Below are 22850 nucleotides of genomic sequence, written 5' to 3' on the forward strand. Positions count from 1 at the left end.
TAAACATGTTGCTTTTACTCACATGTCTGTGTTTATGTAGCAACTATGCACTTTGGCATCAAAGAAGCTGGGTTAGATATTTACGAGTTCAGGCTTGAGGGCTGTGAGTTTGCAAATCTAGCAGCTGGAGTGTGTTTGTGGTAGCTGCTTTCCTGTGCTAAGCTGATTTACTTGTTTAAGGTCTGACCTCATCATCCTGTCAGTATGGGTTCCCACCTACACTGTTAGCGGCAGATTTCTGCTTCAGCTAGGCTGGAAGTATTCACAGTGTATCACAGGCAGAGGGGGAGGGGAGAGAAAGCAAGAAAGACTGCTCTCTCTCTCTCTCTCTCTCTCTCTCTCTCTCTCTCTCTCTCAGCACTTGTGCTTTTGTTAGTTCTACACAAGAGGCAGAGAAACAAGAGATAACAAAGGCTCCATTTCCTTTCTGTCAGAGAAGGCTTTTGTCTTTCCTCCGGCAACAATGTCAGTGTCCGGCAAGAAAGAGTTTGATGTGAAACAGATCCTGAGGCTCCGCTGGAGATGGTTTAGTCATCCTTCTCAAGGATCGCCTAACACTGGAAGCTGCCTTCAGCAGGAAGGATATGAGCATAGAGGGACCCCGGTTCAGGGCAGGTTGAAGAACCACTCACGGGACAGAAATGGACTGAAGAAAGGCAATAGTCCTGTCCACCACAATATACTGACGCCGGTGCCAGGACCAGCCCCTGCCCATCAAAGAGTCCTTCAGAATTGGCACCAACAAAACGTGATAGTACATCTTCAAGCAAATGAAGGCACTCCTAAAGCGGCTCCAGAGGAGAATTTGCTCAAAGAAGATTGTGAGAAGCACTCACAAGATTTGGAGATGATGGGTGATGACAAAATAGAAGATTCTAAATCACGGTAAGAGTTTTTGGTTATGTAAGTGAAAGCTTTAGCCTGGATTAATTTATTCTACAAAACTCCCATTTCGTTCTAAATAGAAATGTTATACTATCTCTGAGTTTGTGAGCAGCCAATCAGGGTCTTCAAGAAAACCCCGCTTCTAGTCTACGAAAGAACACTGTAATCAAGCATATGTTTTGATAATTAATGAGAAGTTCATATTCCTATGGTAGCTTTACTTCTGTTATATTCAGAATTCTCCTTTGGTTTTAAGAGAGATTTCTTTACGTTACTAAGCTCTGTAGATGTTTTCAACAGTTTAGATGTTCCCACAGTGAGAATTGTTTTGACAAGTGCATTAAATCAGAACTCTTTCTGATTTTGTGAACGGGGCAACTTTGAAAAAAATAAATCCAAGTTCTAACTGCACAGCATATACTTGTTTACTGCTTAGGACACAGTAATAGTTTTAAAATTGTGTTTCTTTTAAAGTAAGAATATATAAAATTCCTTGGCATTTGAGAGTCAGTCATTTTAAGTGACATTGCTTTCATAGCCAGTTTGTAACACAGAAATGTTCATGGGACAAGTAATAAAAATCTGCTTACATCAGCAGGATCTTAAAATAAGAAAATGAAATGCATATTTTGGGGTAGATTTCTAATATGATTTTAACCTAATTTGCTCTCATCAGTAAGGTCTGAACGGAAGAAATATTTATGCTATCTTTAGCACTGTCAAGTATAAGTAAGCCTAGTGCATTGCCCATGTTTTGTATTGCCATTAAAATTTTTATATTATTAATTTGGTAAGTCATAATTAAATTTTCGACTGAAATTAAGTTTTAGAAGTGCTGTAGAATAAAGAACTTGCTTTGATGTATTAAAAAAATCACATACTAATGTAGAATGAAACTATACTAACTTCTTTGAAAATCTAGGTGTTTGATATTGTGTTCCTATTAAGTACTGGGATATTTTCTTCATCGTGTGGGTCTGTTCACTATATTTAGAAAATGCAATCTTGTTTCCATGAATTTAATAGAGAATATCAAAAGAAACGAAGTATATCATGATAGAGAAAAAACACATATGCGAAATGACAGCTATATAGGAACTTGGTCTTCATGAACTATAAACAGGTAAAAATTGTCAAATGGCTTTAAGCACAATATTAGATCACTTACAATAAACATCTTTTAAAATATCAAGTGTTTCTTTGTGAGCATATGCATTTTTATTTACCTGAAAAATAATATGACTACAAAAAATATAACTACAATGACTGAATGGAGAATATAGCTCAACTAAAAGACTTTCATAATAATATGAAATTAGTGTTTTTCAATTCAAAGCACTTTCTTGTGAACTACTTCCATACTTCTTAACTGACAAGTTGAAGGTTAAAGGAAATATTTGTCTCTGCTATATATAAATTTAAAAATCCACTGTTATATTCTAAGAAAACTCTGGGTATATCTCTGAATAAAACCAAAAAGAATAAAAATGAGTCTAATAAATTAGATGCTAAAAGAAAATGACAGGTACTTGTCCAGTCTAAAACACCAGATGATTTTATTTATGATTTTGACATTTCTCATCTGCTAAGGAATTGTCCTTAATTATTAAATTTTCATAGGAAAGTTACTATTTTCTTAAAATAAACACAGGAAACATTTATGCATGTGTCAAGACTATGAAGGCAGAAGGGGAAACTAAATTGAGGACTTTATTAGATAAAATATTATGTCTCTTATTACCTATTATACATTTACATGTTTTGTTCCAAGATAATCCAAAGAAAAGCTCTAGGAATTTTTGTTCCTTTCATTCTCTCTTCTGTAGCAAGATTGGAGAACTGGAAAAAAAAGACTTCACTAAATTGGCAGCATCCTGCCATATCCTTGATACAATTTCAGATAAAATAAAAACAGCAAACAGTATGGAGAAATCATAAATCTAGCATGGATGACCTCTCATACCTCAACAACGAATACTTTATAAGACATTCCACTTTCTGTAAATATTATAAAAACTGAATCCATAATGAGCTAATTTATTAGTGTCCAGTATTACAAAATAAGTCAAGTTAATTGCCCAAGGAAATAAAAGTCATTATGTCAATTTCTATTAATATGTTTTTATAATAATTAAAAATTCAAATATATACTTACAAACTTGGATCACAAGTTAGTAGTATATTTAAGAATGTCTGCCACAGGCTTAATCACTGTGAGCATGCATATATCAATATTCCTCTCATCAGAGTTCTGAATTCTTTTGTCATTTGATTTTTTGATAGTCGTCTGCCAACTGCATCGTTGCTTGTTTTGCAACTACCTAGTTCAAGAAAGACTTTCTCTTTTTTTGTTTTAACCATAAAGTTCCAAAGATAAACAATGTAATATTACATTATGCTTGTGCTAAATGACAAGATATTTAGGTATAGCCATGATTAATTACTCCTAAATAAATAATTGTATTAGTGTTTAGGTGAAAATCACAGTGTTAACATTAATCCACATTATATAAACATCAATTATTGAATAAAATGTATATGAGTTGTTTATGGTACTAACACACACTTATGGTACTAACATACACCTTAATAGAGAGCTTCCAGTTAAAGAATTATTAGTTTAAAATATCAAAAGGAATGGGGATTATGTCACTGGCCTGTTGTACCTATAAAGTTTTTGAAAAACTGACAACTGTAAGAAAAATTAATCTGCATATATTTCTTATTTGGGAGTATGTGCTGAGAATCAAAATTCTGTCTTCACTGAGCACTTTCTATTTTTCAAGTAAAATTTGCCTTGAAAAATTGTAATTGCCATTGTAAATATCCATATAGAATAGGAAATGGGAACTGTATTAACAGAAATTTTCATTAACTAAATCCACAAATACTAAATATCCATTATGTTCAGGAATTCTAGATGTTAGTAATGAAATGGAATCAAAGAAAGTATCTCATTTTTATATCCTATACATATTATGAAGTTATATTCAGAGACAGAGTGAAAAAGAAGGGATAAACAAACAAAAATATAAATTTGAATGGATATAAGTGGTCTAATGAAAATTAAAGGGACTAGAGTGAAAAGAAGGTTTTCCTTCAGATAGTAACAGAATCAAATACAGTTGAACAGAGATTCAAATGCAATGAAAGAAGAAGCCAAGCTTCTGATTAACAAAACATGAGGCAAGCCAAAGGTCACTGTCTCTGTTCCACAGAAGAGTCCTTAATTACTATACATCATTTTTTTTTTCTGTGCAAATCAGTACTACAGGCCCCCACAAAACCACCTGAATCAAGTAAAAAACATCTTCAGATTAAATGGTGAACTAAACAAATTCACATTACGCTGTTCATTGTGGTGATTTTATGATCACATTCATGTCCTTTGGACATAGAGGTGAGTTCTCAGCCATCCTGTAACCATGGTGGTATTGTGCTATCTAGGAAACTGGATACTCCGTTCCCACACAGTATGCCTCATGCACAGAGACCTATGCCCTTTGTAGGAAGTATAAACATGACATTGTACAAGATTTTTTGCCAAAATATTTATATAGAGACACGTTCAGTATGGGCTTTCATTCTCTGTCCAAACCCATCTGTAATATAGAATCTACTTGGAAAATACTTACACATAAGGAGAAACATGAATTAAAAATGATGAAACTTATTCTAATGTTCTTTCTAATACAATAAAGAGGCAGCTGTATAGTATTTGTAGGCAGGGTCTAAGAATGTAAAACAGTAATTTCAATGACCCTGTGCCTGAAATGTGCTGGGTATGTTCAAATACCAATGCAGTTTTTACTAGATTGCACAACAGAAACAGTGAGAGAAGAGAGTTTTGAAAAGTAATACAAAAATAAATACTAAAAATAAGATAATAGTAATGCAAAAATGAGAGGTTCTTAAAAATGTCATGGTTATCTTTATTTCTGGGCATGAAACATAGTTTAAGCCGGGCGGTGGTGGCGCACGCCTTTAATCCCAGCACTTGGGAGGCAGAGGCAGGCGAATCTCTGTGAGTTCGAGACCAGCCTGGTCTACAAGAGCTAGTTCCAGGACAGGCTCCAAAACCACAGAGAAACCCTGTCTTGAGAAACCAAAAAAAAAAAAAAAAAAAAAGAAAGAAACCAGTTTTATATGTGCAAGTGAGTGTTAAATCAAAATGTGTAAAATATGTCTTCAGTCCTCATTAGTGTGTAAGACTCCTTTTAAATGAATGCAAGTTGCAGGACAGGATGATGTGTGCATAAACGATCACCCATACAACACTGATGTTTACAATACGTGTATACAGGAAGACTGATAAGAACCTGATAAATATCTGTGAGAAAAAAAAAAACAAATTTACCTTCCATTTGTTAAAAACCCATTTCAACTTATAAATTATACATTTTTATATGTATTAGAAAAAAAATCATCTTAAGTAAGCTACAATTTGAAAAACTAAAGGATTATTTGAGCACAAATGAAGAAACAAAAAGTACTATTGTTTTTAAAAGTGATAGAAAAAATGTTTAGAATTTTTCATTTTACAGTGAATATTATCACTATTTATTTTGTATGCCTTGTTTAGTGCTTAGAGTTATGGTGAGACTGAATTGATCAGTCCAATTTTCTTCTCCAATAAGAGCTCTTATTTCCATAATAAATAGTTTTACTCTTGCATTTGTCTTCTCATAGAAGCAAAATACAAACAGATTTTGAGTAATATGCTTGGTACATGTTTTAAGAACAGAAAAATGCATGAATGTTTTTATTTAAAAAAAATCAATGCTAGAATCTATTTGAAGCAGCCACAAGTGTCTCACTGTTTTGTTTATCATCCTCTGGTCACATAAACTTATTCTAAGGAGTTTAAATGATTAATAATATATAACTTATGGGTAATTTAGGGTTAAAAATCATGTGAATTTGGTCAACGATGTTTTAATTAGCAATGACAGCTATTAAAGTGACCATATTCCTAAAGATTCAGAGTTTCTTTCTGTAATAAAACTTTTTGAAAAGAAGCATTTTTGTATATTAAAAATACTTGGAAATTCTCAGCTTGTCCATAGTGAAGTGAAATGATTTATAGCAAATGATCAGGGTAGCAGCAACTGGTATTGACATGACATACCTGAATATCACCTTATTTCAACATTATTTGATTCCATGTGTACACACACACACAAGGTTTTACATGATTTTTCTTTATTTCTTATGCTTTCAAAGAAAAATTCATTTAAAGTATTTATTCACATGAATAATTATATGTTTCTGGAAAATTTCATTCTGGGTATGTTTGTTGCATATCATTATGCAAAAATATTGTGGTTTTCTAAGGAACAAGACCTGCATTATTTAATTTTACACCACATTATTCACTATAAACTGTTTTCAAATGAAAGAATTAGCAATAAATACTATTATTTTTATAGAGTAGCAGAGGCTAAATTTTCTTAAATGTGATTTAAAACAAAACATACAGAAATATATGAGTTCCTGAAGTATTTTCCTTAATGTACAACATTTTAGAAGATAATTTAAACGTATGAGATAATTCCAGACAATTTAGAGATGGAACTTTTTGTTTAGTTTTTAAACAATTTTTAACCATAATGTCTTTTCGGAAAATTAGATTCCATGATCTTAATATTAAATATATTTATACTCTTTTTGCCCATAGTTTCTTTCTGACAATTAAATCCTGTGGTCCTCATGTTAAATAGATTTTCTAAGTCAACAGCAGTGTACCACAAAATTATAAAAAGTGAATATTTGCTGTTTCTTAATTTGCTTGTATTCTTCCACAACCATTAAAATAATGCTGTTGATTCACAATTTCTAATGAATATGTCATATTTTGTTTCATCAAGATGATATTCTATAGGCAATTCTAGTGGAGGTAACTGAAGCTCTAATAATAACATGAAATAGTTTTATTCAGATGAAATTACTCATGGATAGCATTTCATAAGTACCTATCGTAGGAGTACAGAATTCATATATAATCACAGTTTTCCATTAGAGAAAATCACATTTCTTTTTAATGGCTAAGTATACCATGGAGACTAGTGACATAGTAAATATTCATTGATATTTTCAAGTACAAAATCAACCATAATTTTATATTGTTGTCTACTACTTCATTTTGGGAAGAAAGTATTGATACATATAAAAACAATAATCATTATATAAAGCTTTTAGCTTCCAATGATAAATACATCATATAGCCATTGAGTATACTTTATTTATGATCATTCTATCCAATTTATATATTTTCACTAAAGAAAATGCCAAATTCTTAGGCATACTGGGAGAGGTAATATTTTTTAATTGTATATTTAAAAACAACTGCTTAAGGCAAATAAACTAGAAGCAATGAATCTAAATCAAATTGTTTCTAGACATCTGATTATAAGGCTGTGAAAAAGAATTGCTGACATTTTAAACAAAAAGAAGTGTGTGTGTGTTCTAGAAATAGTATAAAGTACACATTTTTAAGTCTACAAATAGACACGAAACTTTAGACAGCATTTATTTACATTGGAAGAGAGAAATTCCAATGATCATGTTGGTGCAACTTCCAGAAATGAATCTTTAATCCTCCCATGATCTTCATTTTATCAACCTGTCCTGTATTGGTCACAGTGACTTACCCTTTGTTTACCTTCAAATATTATGGTAAATGTACCTCACACCTTTTGCTTTTCTGTTTTTGTTGCATCGTCAGTATCCAAAGTTTAGTAGCACTTAAAACAATTACATCCTACAGGAATATTTAATGAAAACCAATTCAAAATGCAGTTCTCCAATAAGGTAAAAGCCCATTTAAGCATATTCAAAATATCATAATTTTTTAAGTTCTATAATACCTAGGAATAAAGATTTTTTGCCCCTGAATCGCAAAGGGTAACATGGCAGGGTTTTGAAAATGCTAAGAATATTGTTTTTTCTATTAATTTGTATGTTATAATTCTAAATTTTACCATTATTAATGAATAAACTTACTTTTCTTTTATTAATAAAAAGTTTCAAAAACTTTTATAAACTAATCTTAGACTGACTTAGAGACAAAAATCCATGTACTTTTACTCCCTCTCTGAATGAAGATGCACCCAGTACTATAGAAATGAGGTATGCCATAAGACAATAAATGGCTCTATTTCCTATCATAAAATTTAACTATATCATTTAATTACAAATCTCTAGGTTAATAATTTGCTCTGTGAAATCTCAGGCACTTCATTTTCCAAGTTTATTAATCTATTAGCATATAACGTGAAGTTTTAACAAGAATAAGCAAATAATGTTCAAAATAACAGGCCTGGTATGTGAGAATTCATTTTCTTGAAACTAAGATGTAACATAGAAGGTAAAACATAGTTTGTTAGCTCAAGATGTTCTTTTTCACATCCAAATTATATTAACAAAAATAATAGTGTAGTGCAAAGAATATGATTAAGCACAAGAAATTGAAAAGAAATAATTGCACTTTATTTGGTAAAAACTGGAAATTTCTTACCTATATATTTATTTACCTAAAAGTGGAAGTCTGACTCTGGAGTAAAAGTAGCAGAAAAAGCACCAATATTGTAAAACTAACCATTAAAGTTCAACAAGAATATAAAGAAGAAAACACCCTTAGTAATTCTCTATGACTGTAAAGATTATAGCAACGTTGCCTGAGAGACAGAACAGATACTACACTCAGCTTCTCCCTGGAGAAATTCTGGGGTTTATAGTAACAATTTCTCAAAGTATTTCTAAAGGAAAATTCTTGACAAATAGTCCATAGTATTAAAGTCTTGTGCCACTTTGATATTTAATTATGCTTATTAAGTTCTACTATAGAATTGTAAATATTTTAAAGATCATGCCCTTAAGAAGTTTACAATGCAGTTTGAATGATAAAAAATAAGGGGGGAGGGTTATACACTTCCTCCATAAAAGCCTTAAATAGTTACAATGACAGCAACTTGTTTTAGGTATCCTGGTGTTTAGTGGAGGACAGTGAAGATGGAAGGAAGTCTAATGATTCACAATACAAACAGGGAAAGGCTCAATTCAAAAATAGAAACAAGTTCAACAATGTGGAAAATTCTTATTTGGTTTCCATTTTCTAGCAACAAAAGGAAAATAACTATAATGTACTATTATCACCAGGGTTCCATTCAACTCTCTGATGAGCAGTTTGGATGATTTCAAAATAATCCTATATGTGCTGAAAATATGTGTTCTGCCAATCACATTCTTCACAGTATTCAAAAATTTTCCTTGCCTTCCCCAGGTCCCACAACAAATTTTCATAGATATTGTATGTTTCAGGATAAGCAATACTCCTGTACAGAATTTTGGTCATTTTATTTCCACTGAGCTGTCCATGATAATCTCACTTTAAAATATCATGGTGTTTCTGAGTTTGAAAATGCTTTTAAAGAACTATGCAGATATACAAAGTAAACCCAAGTATAAAATGACCACAGCTAATTCAAGGGAGAAAAATTCAAACTGTAAACACAATTTCCTAACTGTTGGCTGCTTACCATACTCCTTTCTCAATTTCATGTTTGACTGTTTCATTCTAAAAAATAAAATAAAATAAAATAAAATAAAAGCCTGCAGTTAGCATTATAGTTGAAATGAGATTAAGTTGCACAGAGAATTTTGTGGAAATAAGTAATTGAAGTAACTGTACCATTTTAAAATGGAAAATTATCATGTCAGAGATTCACTTTAAGCTACTTCACAAATCTTTAGAGAATGGATATGGATAAATCACTTTGCTTCACTATTTGGAAAAAAGTACATAAAGTAGGTAGTCAATCTATAAGTAGGTATTAGTCTTTATAAATTGTATATTACAAAAGAGGAGCTTTGCAGATTCTGTGGAATTTAAAATACAGGAGAGAAGGATAAACTGTTAATTTCTGCCTCAGTAATATACATAGTAAAGTACTAAATGAATTGCTATTTGTTATGTTTCTACTATTGTTTTTCATTTTGATTGGTTTAACTTGGTTTGGATTTAAGACAGGGATTTTTATGTTTTACAATATATTCTCATTATGTTTATACCTGCTTTTCTTCTAGTTCCTCCACATCTCCTTTCTGATCCTGATAAACACTCTTTCTGTCTATTATTAGAAGTCAAACATATGTCTAAAGAATAAAACTGATATAAAACAAAATAAAATAAGATAAAGCAAAAACAAATCAAAATAGGACAAAACAAGAATAGCCAAAATAAAACCATATGAGATTCTTATAGACCAGAGACACACATGTGCACACACACAGGAATACAATTAAGAATATATACAGAAAACACATGTAAGATACATGTATATATATATATATATATATATATTTGTGTGTAAGATATATATTCACAAAGGAATACTAAAGTATATTTTTAAAGCTCTGAATTAATATTATTAAACAAATATTAAACAAAGAAACTCCAAAAATTATGATGGCTTCATTTTTTTGTTGGTCATCTACTGCTAGGCATGGGATCTGTCCTTAGAAGTGTTTATTTCCTGAGTGAGACTCCTTTGGATAAAACTTACTTTTATTTGAAAGTGGTTATCAATTGGAGATAGCTTCTGGGTTGGGGATAGAGATACGTTTCCACATCCTCTCTCAACTCTACAACCCCATATGAGGTAGACCTATTTAGTCTCTGTGTGTGAGCCACAATTTCTGTGAATTCACATGTGCACCATCTCTGTTGTGTCTACAAGACATTGATTCCTTGGCATCCTTTATCCACTGTAGATCTCACACTTTTTCTGCCTTCTCTTTTGCAGAATTCCCAAAGTTCAGATAGGGATTTGGTGGAGACCTCCCTATTAGGGATGAGTGTTCCATGATCTCTCACTCTCTGCAAATTTTCTGATTATGGGTCTCTATAGGTGTTCTCCTTTGCTGGAGGAGGGAGCATCTTTGATGATGATTGAATAATGAACAAATTTATGAGCATAGCACAATGTCATTAAGTGTCATTTTATTGCTATGTTTCTTAACAAAGCAGCAATATTTTACATTTCCTAGGTTCCTGGCCCTTCTAGTCTCAGATTCATGGCTTCCCAGGTTTACGTATGCCTTGCATTTCATGGAGTGAGCCTTAACTCAAATAAGATAATTGGTGGATACTTCTACAGTGTTTTTGCCACTCTTGCACCAACGTATACTGGCTTACCCTTTTAGATCACAGGATTTGTAGCTGAATGGAGAGATGGTTCAGCTATAATGGCTAGGCAACAACTTTTTAAAATGTTGTTTTGAAGGAAGAATTCTTTTTGTGACAGATTTCTGGAAAACTATAGTAAAATATAAAGAAGTTCTCAATTCCACTACCATATATTATTCATGGTATGAATGAATTTCACCATCACTCACTGTCCATTCTATTTTCCTCCTCCAGTTAAGCCTTAAGGGTTAGCTACAAGAAAACAAGGCAAGGAGATAATACAGACGTAGTGATGCAATTCATATTGCTTTCAAATTGATTTTATTTATGTACAATTCTACAAAAACCCTTGAATTTTCTCATATTATAGTCAAGACTATAGGTCTTTTAAATAAAAGAAACCACATGAGTTGTTACGGCAATATCTATCAGTATTTTTTTCATACAATATATTTTAATCATTTTCTATCCCTTCCCCCAATTCCTCCCAGATCCTCCCCATTTCTCTCTGCTCCCAATTTTAGGTACTTTCTATATTGAGCACTAAAAAATATCATAAAAGAAAGAGACAATAAGATCAAAAATGCAAATATAACAAAAATAGTCACAACAAACCAAAATTAAGTCTATTTTTGTGTGGGCCAATGTAGGACAACAACTCCTGGGCATGGGACCTGCCCTGGATTGTAGTTGATAATACACAGTGACATGCTATTGCAGACAACTTATTTTCCCTTTTCCAGAAGGTATCAACTGCAAATACCTTCATGACCAGTGTGGAAATTTGAACCAACTACCCCTTTTTAGTGTTAGGATTTTTTTCTGGCTTGAACCTGCGTAGATTCTGTGCTTGCTGCCACTGTCTCAGTGAGTTCGTAAGTGCATCAGTCCTGCTGCTTCATGAAGACACTATTTCTTTTGATTCATTCACCATATCCATTTCTTACCAACTTCCCACCTTCTCTTCTACATAGATCCTTACTGGAAGAAGACATCCCATTTATTAGTGCTTGTTCCAACTAACTGTTCTCTGAATAATGTCCAGTTGTGGATGTCACTGTTAATTATTATCTCTGGCAAGAAGAAGCTTCTCTAAAGAAAGTTGAGTGGCACAGTGATATATGGGTATAAAAAATGGGTCAAAAGTATTAATTTTTTTACTAAGTACCTATAGCAGAATAATAATGTAAGATTTCCCCAAGGACCATGACCCATTTAGTCTAAGGTTCTTGGCATCATTAACAGTCCTTTATTTGGGTTTCATTTCATGGAGTGTCTCTTAAATCCAAGCAAGCAGTGGCTATTTACTCCCATAAGTTTGTATTTTTGTTGCACCAGTATATTTGCATGCAGATTGTTGATGCAGGTCACAGAGTTTGTAGCTATGTACTAGTGATGATTATGTTTCTCCTCTGGTAGTATAAAAAGTTTCTTACAGCACCATGAACTCTAGCCCATAGGCATGAAGCTTCTGGAAACAGCTAAATATTACCATGGATGACATAAGTGTTAGTCTTCCGCAACAGGTATGTACCATAAGGTTATGGATGCTAATCAACAGCATTGGCAATAGCCTATCATGTTTGGGTGGTGTATAAGACCCCTTTGGCTAAAACCTCAATAATATATAATCCATTTCTGGCATTGTGGATTTTACTTGGCATCAGAAATAGCTAATTGAAACATTGTGTAGCCTGTTAGATAGTGACTTCATTTAAATCCCTTTCATTTTAAATATATAGTTTAAGAAATCTTCTAAAGAAATTTGTTTTCATATGGCATTACAAACGAATTTTAGTATTGTGTCTTTGCCTATATTCTCTTTTATCCCACCTTCCCACCCTACTTTCCTTTTAAATGCCTTATTCTACTTTCCTCTTTACCTCTTTATAGGGCTATATTCTATTTCTGTTTTTTAAAAATTTCCCTCTACCCTGATGGACCCTTAATAGTTATCTAAATTCTGTGGTTAATGTGCTTAAAACACACATGCCTAAAGCTTAAAAGTTAACATCTGCAAATAAGAGAAAAAAATGAATATTTGTCTTTTGGTCTTGGGCTACCTCAATCAGAATGGTTGTGTATAGTTCCATCCATTTACCTGCAAATTTCATAATTTCAATTTTCTTAACATATAAATAATATCCCCATGTGTAAATATACCACATTTTCATTAGCTGTTCATTAGCTGATGGACATCTAGGGTTTTCCCAATTTCTAGCTGTTATTAATAGAGCAGCAGCAACCATGGTTGACCAAGTACATCTGTTGTAAAATGTAGAGTCCTTTGATTACATGCACAAAAGTGAAATAACTACTTTGATATTGCTTGGAGGCCTGCTCTTTCTTTCTTACCTCGTTCTTTTCCTTTTCTTTTCAACCCTTTCTTTTTTTTTTTTCTTTTCTGATTGGGATATATAGGAGGAGTTGATCTGGGGAAAAGGGGGCTAGAGGGAGGGACTGGATAAAATGGAGGGGGGAACTGCATTTGGGATATAATTTATGAGAGAAGAATAAAAGTTAATAAGATAAAGTTAAAAAAACAAAACAAAATAAACTAATTTAAAAGTGTGTACCTAAAATAAGTGTATAGGCAGTAATAAAAATAAATCCTCATGTGGTAATGATTGGTCATTCTAATCATTTTGTGTTTAGATTATTTCTATGCTGTTATTTCTATAATTTCCAACTCTGTGGATTCCCCACATTATATATCATCTATTGCATTCTATGAAGAGAAATAAAGATATCATAATACTTTCTTCTAAAGTCAATGTTGTTTTCACTCTTTTTCTTTCATTTTTGTTTGTTTGCTTGTGTATCATTATGTAATCTGGATGCACTTTAGTCAAATTTCCTATGTAGATCAGGCTGGGCTTGAACCCACAAAGATCTTCCTGCCTCTGCCTTCTGAGTGTGATTAAAGGTATACACCACCACACCCAGCTCACTTGTCTCTAATAATTACACACACACACACCAATTTTTACCCAGAGAATCATGTTCTTTTAATGTCTCTTCTATATATGGAATATATCTCTTTTGCTAAGACATCAGAATTTTCTAATTTCTCCATATTGTGTGTTTGATATGCATAATGTACAAAATTACATTTCTTGGCTGCTCACAAAAATATAAACCTAATTTCTTGTGTTTTACAGCTTTCTCCATTTCTATGACACTATTATACACAGTTTTTCACTTCAAAAATTCACATTGTGTCATTATGCTAATCAGATGCTGGGAGTAGCTAAAATCTTCATATCTGCCATTATAGATAAAATGAAGTTTCTTACAAAGAGGATTATAATTCAGTCCTCTCTTGGCCTATTTCCATTAGTCAAGTGGCATTTCATTACCATTTACTATTTAATTTTGTTTTTCATGATGCAGTTAGACAGCACTGGGCAGAAATAGTACAAGATAAGATTTGTATGCATTTGGAGAGGAGAGAATGGTATGTATATATTGGTTTATTTAATTTTATTAATTTTGCCAGGCAAAATGGAAATAATTCTCAAATTTTGACTCAGTATATGCTACTTTATTATCATGTAATATTGACTGCTTAATATTTAATGCCTAACATTTTTAGGCATTCTCTTCCAGTTCATACTGCTTTTATGGCCAGGTCAGAGTAGTAGAAATGTTAGATTTAACTTGATTTGATTTTCACCAAATAAATATCATCATTAAACCAGTTTTGTGGTTTCACTTTATATCCACATACAGCCAAATCACCAAATGAGTATTATCTCAATTATGATTACACTTTCTTGGTATCTGTAGTCATTTTAGCATTGAAAAATTCTTTTGTACCAAAATTTATTTTGCTTGTTGTTAAATGGACACACATCCATTCCCATCCTTCTCACTTCATTGGCATTTGTTTTCTCAGTTCTGTAAACCTTTATATAAATTATTATTGGACTTGTATATAATCATCAATAAGTCCAGTAAAATAAGTAATAAGATATTAACATCAGCCTACATCATTTAAAATTGGATAGGTAGAGAAATACTTTTGCAAGTCCCTTAAGATCATGAGATAGTGCTGTTATTCTTCTCATGTAGCAGAAGTTATTTCTTACCCAAGTCTGACTTACCTTTTATCATGGAGGACAATTATGTTAACAACAGGACTTAGAATAGAAATTATGTACCTGAGATGAGAATGAGAGGATGAACATTTTTTTTAATTTTAAATGAACAAATGGGAATGGTTTTGTTGAATAAAGGATAACATTTTGACATATAGATACACAGAAATATACATAATTCTAGTAAACTAAACAGATTTTTATTGTAAATGAAAATTATCTTAGGGTATTTTCTAATACATGAAACCTGTACATTGAAATTGCAAATGTGCAACTTATCAAATATCAACAAGGAATGAACAATGGTGTAGTGATCTTGACATAAAACAATTCTAAAATAATATATCATTAATTTTCATAATGATTTGTCAATAAAAAACTGAAATGGGCATTTGTTAAGTTTAGTTACTTGAATCAATACCTCAGGAGTTCAAGACAATTTCACCATAGTCAAGGTAGAGCTTAATTTTAAATATATATTTATACTGAGCAGATTCAAGCCAGTTTTCCTCTGATCCTTTGATTTTTAATTTGGCGTCTGGCTCCAAATGTATAAATTAATGAGTAATTGTTATGGATAACAGACAAAGTGTGATATTGTAGTTAGTTTTTGTTTTCTCTGACATCATTTTTGTTTTCCTTGTCTATGTCAGTTTGTAGCCAATTTGTTAAACTATTAGTCATTACTCCTTTTATAAAGATACCAGAATGAAAAAGAAAACATTTTGTTCACTTTTCTAATACAATAAATGAATAAGTAATTAGTCAACATAAGAAATAGAATGAATTATTAAATTAAAGAAACCAACTTCCCCAAATGTTTATTATAGCATAAAAGGACTGCCCACCAGATGAAATTTGTGTTTATTGCACACTCTATATAGAAAGGCATGATTGAGTGCCTTTGGGAAATATCTAATTCCACTTCTGTTATTTAATGCTGTTATGAATTGCAGTGAACTGTTGAATCTCTCTGAGCCTCAAATTATCTCATCTATATAATGAAGAGTAGCAACAAGTATTTCATATAGCTATGTGGAATATATGCTGAGGCAATAAATTGAGAAATTTTAATATTTCCTTTTCCTTAAGTGTGCAGTAAATGTTAGCATTATCGATTCAAATATCTGAATAATTTTAGAATGCCATATTTGTATTTTATGAAAATTAAAATAATTAAGGAAATTTAGCAAGCTTTGCTTTGGAGTGAGAAAAAATGTCTCTGAATAAGTTCTGATTCACTGAATTGTTCTACAGAGTGTTGAGGAAGGAGCGGGCTGCATCCCACTGCCTGGCTAGCTTAACTCTCAAAATAACCACACAAAAATTCTATTAATTAAATTACTGCCTGTCCCATTATTTCTAGCTTCTTATTGGCTAACTCTCCCATATTAGTTTAACCCATTTCTAATAATCTGTATATCACCATGAGATTATGGCTTACCAGAAAAGATTCTAACCAGCATCTGTCTCAGGCAGTAGAACCATGGCATCTGCCTGTCTCTGCTTTCTTTCTCCCAGAATTCTGTTGTCTTCCCCACCTACCTGAGTTCTGTCCTATCAACTAGGCCATGGCAGTTTTCTTTAATAACCCATGAAAGCAACACAAATACAGAAGGGCCTCCTACACCATTTCCTCTTTTCTCTTTAAACAAAAAGGAAGGCTTTAACTTTAACATAGTAAAGCTACATATAACAAAACAGTTATCAAGCAAGAATTACAGTCAAAATATTTATATCTATTTTATCTTTAATCATAACTAAGGAAAACCATAACTATCCATTCTTCAACTCCATTAAAGTCTCCAGAAGGATATAATATTACCTAAGTAAACAAGAAGTAAGCAACTTCTAAAACCCTAGAAATGACAGAGACATCTCACTGCCTGTATAGTCACTCAAAGATCTTCTGTACTGTTGGGGTATCCATCTTCAGCCTACAGGCCCATAGTATCCAGCAAACATTTCCATGAAGCAGGAAAATTCAAAGACAGTTCAGTCACTTTCTTCTGTATCCTGCAGAATGTCTCCCAGACTCTTTCATGAAGCAGGAATCCCGAAAGACCATCTCAACTTTAGGCAAGTTCATCAGTCCTCTCTCTGTGGGTTCTTCATGTCCAGTTTATGCAACAGTCCAGGCAAGAGCAGTTTCTTGCCCAAATGGCTAACCAACTCCATAAGGAGTACTTTTGATGCTCATCTTCTTCAGGAAGTAGATTGGTGCTGCCAGGAGCAGACGTGTCTCATTGTCATGAAAAGCCCTAAGTTATTAAAACATTTTAAATGCCATATTCTGTAGTCTTTGAAAGATATGAAGAAAAAAAAAGAAAGATATGAAGAATATCTATCTAGCTGAAATATATCTCTATATACCTAGAAAATCTAACTAACATGACTACAAGCTTGACTATTATTGATGATTATCCATTAACAACTTATATTTCCTAATTATACATTATATTTTTAAATGAACTACATAATCACAATACCTTAATCAAGATCAGAAGTATATATAACAAGATTAACCTTAAATTTATATCAATAAAGTAAAATTTACTCCAATGTAAATTTTTCATATCTATATCATATCCCTCTTTAATGTAAAGAAAAGATTTATAAACAATATTTGGGACATAGTTATTTCTCTCCAAACTGCTTCGTACTGAATGGGGGTGCTATTAATCAGGTCCTTTATTGTGTATCCTGTTTGCTAGGTTCATCTCAGTTGGCAATTAAGCAAAGTAAGTTTCTGAGGATATTCCCAGCAACCTTTCAGGAGGGTGTGGTATATCATACCATATTGGTCTAGAAGCAATCCACAGGGTCTCATCCTCTGTGAATACGAAAGAACCTCTTTTCCAAAGCATCATATCCTTAGACCCAAATTCCGAAGTCAAGATACCTTTATAGTATACATCCTGGTTTATCTTAGCAGCCCACACAATGAGATGTACCTTTGTACTTATCTCCTTTACAGTCAAAAAATTCAAAGGAAACACAATATACATAATCCATTCTCTCTGTGAATTTTCCATTTTTACATGGCTTATTTTAGTCTATGACTATCTATACTCTGTCTCTTTAAAGACTTTACCCTTTTTTAAGCATTAACTTTATTTTATGACTTTCTATACTCTTTTTCTTCTCTCTTCCAAGCCTATGACTTTATCTAACAGTATGACCCATTTAGAGGTCTTTTATGTCTGAATCTGTCCTATTGCATTGTCTTTAATTCTCTACCATCTTGAAGAGCTTTTAAAATGCTAAGCATCTTGGTTGCAGCTGCTCTAGATGTTGGCTCCACCTCTCTCCAATTTCACACTCAGCACTTTAACTCTGAAAATGAGCTTTTTATCTGAGTTACAGCCAAATCTGCCAGGAAGAGCACAGAGAAGCTTGGAAACATCTCTCTGTATGGCAGCAGAAATCCACCATGCTTTCCTGCTTGTGCACACCTAGTAAACCTGATCCCGCTGCCTGCCCAGGCTGGAAGCGCTGAGTCACAGGCATGGTCTCAGCCGGTTTCCTCCCAACCCCAGTGGGCACAGAAACACCCAGGGCCCACAAATATCATTGAAATGCTTTATAGCTGGAGTTCACACTAGTGGCACAGCCCAGGAAGCCACGTTTTAAAACCACGTGGCTTTTTTTTTTTTTTACAGCTGTTGAGTCAGGAAATTCTCTCTGCAGCATGCCACTAGCAAACAGCAACAGATGCTTTTTAACTCTCTCTCTCTCCTTTTTAAGCCCTCTCGGGTTTTTAAGTGGATCCAGGTTGTCATGTTGAGGTGTCAATCTGTTGTAAAAGGAGTGGGCTGCATCCCATTGCCTGGCTAGCTTACCCCCCAAAATAACCACACAGAAATTGCATTAATTAAGTTACTTCCTGGCCCATTATTTCTAGCCTCTTATTGGCTAACTCTCCCATATTAGTTTAACCCATTTCTAATAATCTGTATATCACCATGAGGTTGTGGCTTACTGGGAAGGATTCTAACCAGCATCTGTCTCAGGCAGGAGAACCATGGTATCTGCCTGTCTCTGCTTTCTTCCTCCCAGAATTCTGTTCTGTCTTCCCCACCTACCTGAGTTCTGTCCTATCAACTAGGCCAAGGCAGTTTTCTTTAATAACCAATGAAAGCAACACAAATACATAGGGCTTCCTACACCATTTTCCCTTTTCTGTTTAAATTTAATTTTATTATCGCCTCATTTTTCATTTGGAGAGATTGCTATAATCAGTCTATTATAAACATCATTTGCTAAAACTAATTTTCAGAATAATAATGTTTAAAAGCTAACATTTTCTATTACAAGAAGTTAATGGATAGGAAATTTAAACTGAGTACAAGGGTGTTTGCTTGGTCTTATGGCAGCTTGATTGCATTTCTTTGCTGATGCCCATGGGAAGCTTGCCCCTTTCTGAGTGAATACAGAGCAGTGGATTGAGGGGTGTGCAGGAGAGGTAGGGAAAGGAACTGGGAGGAAAGGAAAGAGGGCAGGCTAAAGTTGTGATGTAAAATGAAAAAAATTAAATAAAAATTAAAAATATTGAAATGGTAAAATTTGGGAAATTCATTTATAATAGTTTATAAAATATGTACAAGTTTAAATGCTTCTAAATCAGAAGAAGATCTGTTAAGATATTATTTAAGTTTTACTCCCAAATAAAGACAACCTGAATTTTAGCTTTGAGAAAGAAAGGCATTCAACAATTGATTATGTTACTTAGCTCTACTCTTAATTTCTTGGGGAGGGTAACTGGAACTTTCTGTCCACTGCCATTACTCTGGCCTCCTAACCTGCAGCTACCATGCATATGTGAATCTCCATAAATGTTGGTTAGGCTGGTGTCCAGATCAACAATGCCTGATGGTATCTCTACTACCTGTAACATGATATCCAGCTGATGGCCAGATGCCAAGTGACAAGACCATTGAGGGAGGAGATGCCACCTTCAGCACCTTCTTTAGTGAGCCACGCACTGGCAGGCATATTCTCAAGCCTTTAATCCCAGCACTCAGGAGGCAGAGACATAAATCTCTGTGAGTTTGAGGCCAGCCAGGTGTACAAGAGCTAGTTCCAGGACAGGCTCTAAAGCTACAGAGAAACCCTGTCTCAAAAAAAATTATAAAATGAAATCTAAATTTGTGCTTCATAAAAATGGCTAATTCGTGTTATTTAGCCCACAAGCTATAATTTGTCCACCCCTATTCTAACATGCTGTGAAACATAAAATTATTATTGCCTAGAAGAGAAAGTCATGAAAAAATGCTCTCAGGTTGACAGACTTCTCTGAAATCCTTAAAGCCTTGAAGTTTCTCAAAATTCTCAGTAGATGACTCTTGCTTTCTGTTTTAGAAGAGTTTCGACTTCATGCTGCATTTTGACTAATTTTGTAATGTCAGAATGCTTTGCACACTGTGGAAGAAGCTAAAATAAAGCTGACTGCAAGTTGTATTACACTAATACAAAACAGTAAAAGAGCATATAGAAAGTACCTCCACACCTGATCCTTGAGTTCAATAGATATTTTTAGAATGTATAATAAATGTATTAAAGGTCAAAATAAAAAATACATCTTAAAAACTTGCTTTCTATTTGTTTACATTCTAGGGTAGTATGTGAAGTATGTATGTTCTAATACAAAAACTATAATAATATAGTAAGTTTCAATAAGTATAATAATATAGTAAATCTTAAATAACACTATATCTCAAAAGTCATAAATAACATGTTTTAAACTAGAGTAGGAAAACAAGCCTGCAAGAACTAGGGTTTTAATCCCAGTATGATATCTATGTGTGTCCATGTGTCCATCTGTGTTATATAAATATTTACTTCTCACTTGAAGTATATAAGTTAGGTACAAACTACTTTCATAAATGACTAGCTCTTTTATGTGCACAGGGAATACATTCATATATAAATAAAACCACAGTACTTAACATGGATATTGCCAAGAAACATTTGTCTTTAAGATCCTATCACAAAATTATGTCATTCTTCCTTTAAGACTCTTAATAACATGAAGTTAGGTAAGGAGAGAATAACTTAAGGACTAGAAGAAAAACATTTCACAGCCCAAATATTCTGCCCTCATATATCAAGCTGATTTTCTGAGTTTATTTTTGGAGATTACTTCCTTTCTTTCAAGGCTGTCATTGTCTTTTGTTTAGCTGTAAATAGCAATGGCCTTTCTGTTAATAGTTTCAATAAGAATATGTTCATTTTAGACAACAAATATACTTTTCCATATGTTATTGGTTCATTGTTTTATTGTGGTAAGTATACTTAAATTTTGGTCTAACAATTTAACAAATTTAAATGTGCAATGCTGTATTAATTATAGAGTGTTATTGTGTAACAGATCTCTAGAATTTATACTTCTTGCATAACTGAGACTTTACACTCAATCTGCAGCAATTCCACATTTCCATTACCTATAACTTCCTAGCAACTGCTTTTTCCCTCCACGTTTCTATGAGATTGACTCTTGAGGATACACCATATTAGTTGAATAAGGTAGTATTTATCCTGCTGTTGCTACATAATTCTATTTAGCACAAAAATCTTTCAAATACATTCACATTTTATGTCACTGGATTCTCAGTACTGAATAATAACTATTTCATTGTATGAATATACCATAATTTATCCATTAAATCATCTATGTTAAATTTAGGTGTTTCCCTATTTGTGAATAATGTTGCAATTAAGAGGTGCTTAATATTTGGTGTCAATTACACAGGATTTAGAATCGTTCAGTAGAAAAACCTGTGAACATACCTTTGTAGAATTATCTAGATATCTAGTTATTCCCCCTTAATCTAACTATTGCTGACCATATTTCAATGACAGTGGGACTATCCACTAGGGAATAGGAAACCTACCAGCAGCTGCACCCTCAAAGAAAGCTTACTCTACTTCCCTGTGCAGACATCAATTTCCAATAGTTCCTCAGCTAGGGAAGTAGAATTCTGAGTCCCTCTCCTAGTTCATGCTGCATTTTTGAATGGTTTAGATATTATGCCAGTATTATGAAGTCAGCTACATCTACTATGAGTTCACGTGTTCATCAGCCATAACATGTTTCTTTTCAGCCAGATTAGATCCATTCATCTTGATGTAACACAAACCTGAAGGAGGGTTTCATGATCCTTGGGCTGGAATCTTGAACCAAATAAAAAGAGGAAACTGAGAGCTTAGCATCAATATTTTTCACTCTCAGCCGGGCGGTGGTGGCGCACGCCTTTAATCCCAGCACTCGGGAGGCAGAGCCAGGCGGATCTCTGTGAGTTCGAGACCAGCCCGGTCTACAAGAGTTAGTTCCAGGACAGGCTCCAAAACCACAGAGAAACCCTGTCTCGAAACAAACAAACAAACAAACAAACAAACAAACAAAAATTTTTTTCACTCTCTTGGACCTGAATATATATTAAATATGAACAGTAAGCTCCTCCTCCTGCCACAGTGACATTTCCCCCACAATAGATTGTACCATAAACTATGATCCAAAATAAGCCCTTTCTTAGGTTGATTTTGTTGGGTATTTTGTTCCAACAACAGAAAAATAGCTAATACAAGATTCCAGCCTCTCTTATTTTAACCAATGTCTCATATCTATTACTATTTTCAAAATAGCCATTTTCAAAAATGTTCAATAATTGTTCACAGTA

General features: G+C 33.2%; 1 protein-coding gene across 2 annotated transcripts in view; it reads left to right on the forward strand.

Annotated features, from left to right (window-relative positions):
* The first annotated feature begins 360 nt into the window (after positions 1 to 360).
* Positions 361 to 22850, forward strand: part of Klhl4 (kelch like family member 4) — a 90556-nt gene continuing 68066 nt past the window's right edge. For both annotated transcript variants that reach the window (XM_057759588.1, XM_057759589.1), the window contains exon 1: positions 361 to 885. In XM_057759588.1, coding sequence (XP_057615571.1) covers positions 464 to 885 — 422 coding nt within the window. In that variant the 5' untranslated portion in view covers positions 361 to 463. The remainder of the gene's footprint in view (positions 886 to 22850) is intronic.

Source organism: Chionomys nivalis, chromosome X, assembly GCF_950005125.1.
Source record: "Chionomys nivalis chromosome X, mChiNiv1.1, whole genome shotgun sequence".
Taxonomy (NCBI): domain Eukaryota; kingdom Metazoa; phylum Chordata; class Mammalia; order Rodentia; family Cricetidae; genus Chionomys; species Chionomys nivalis.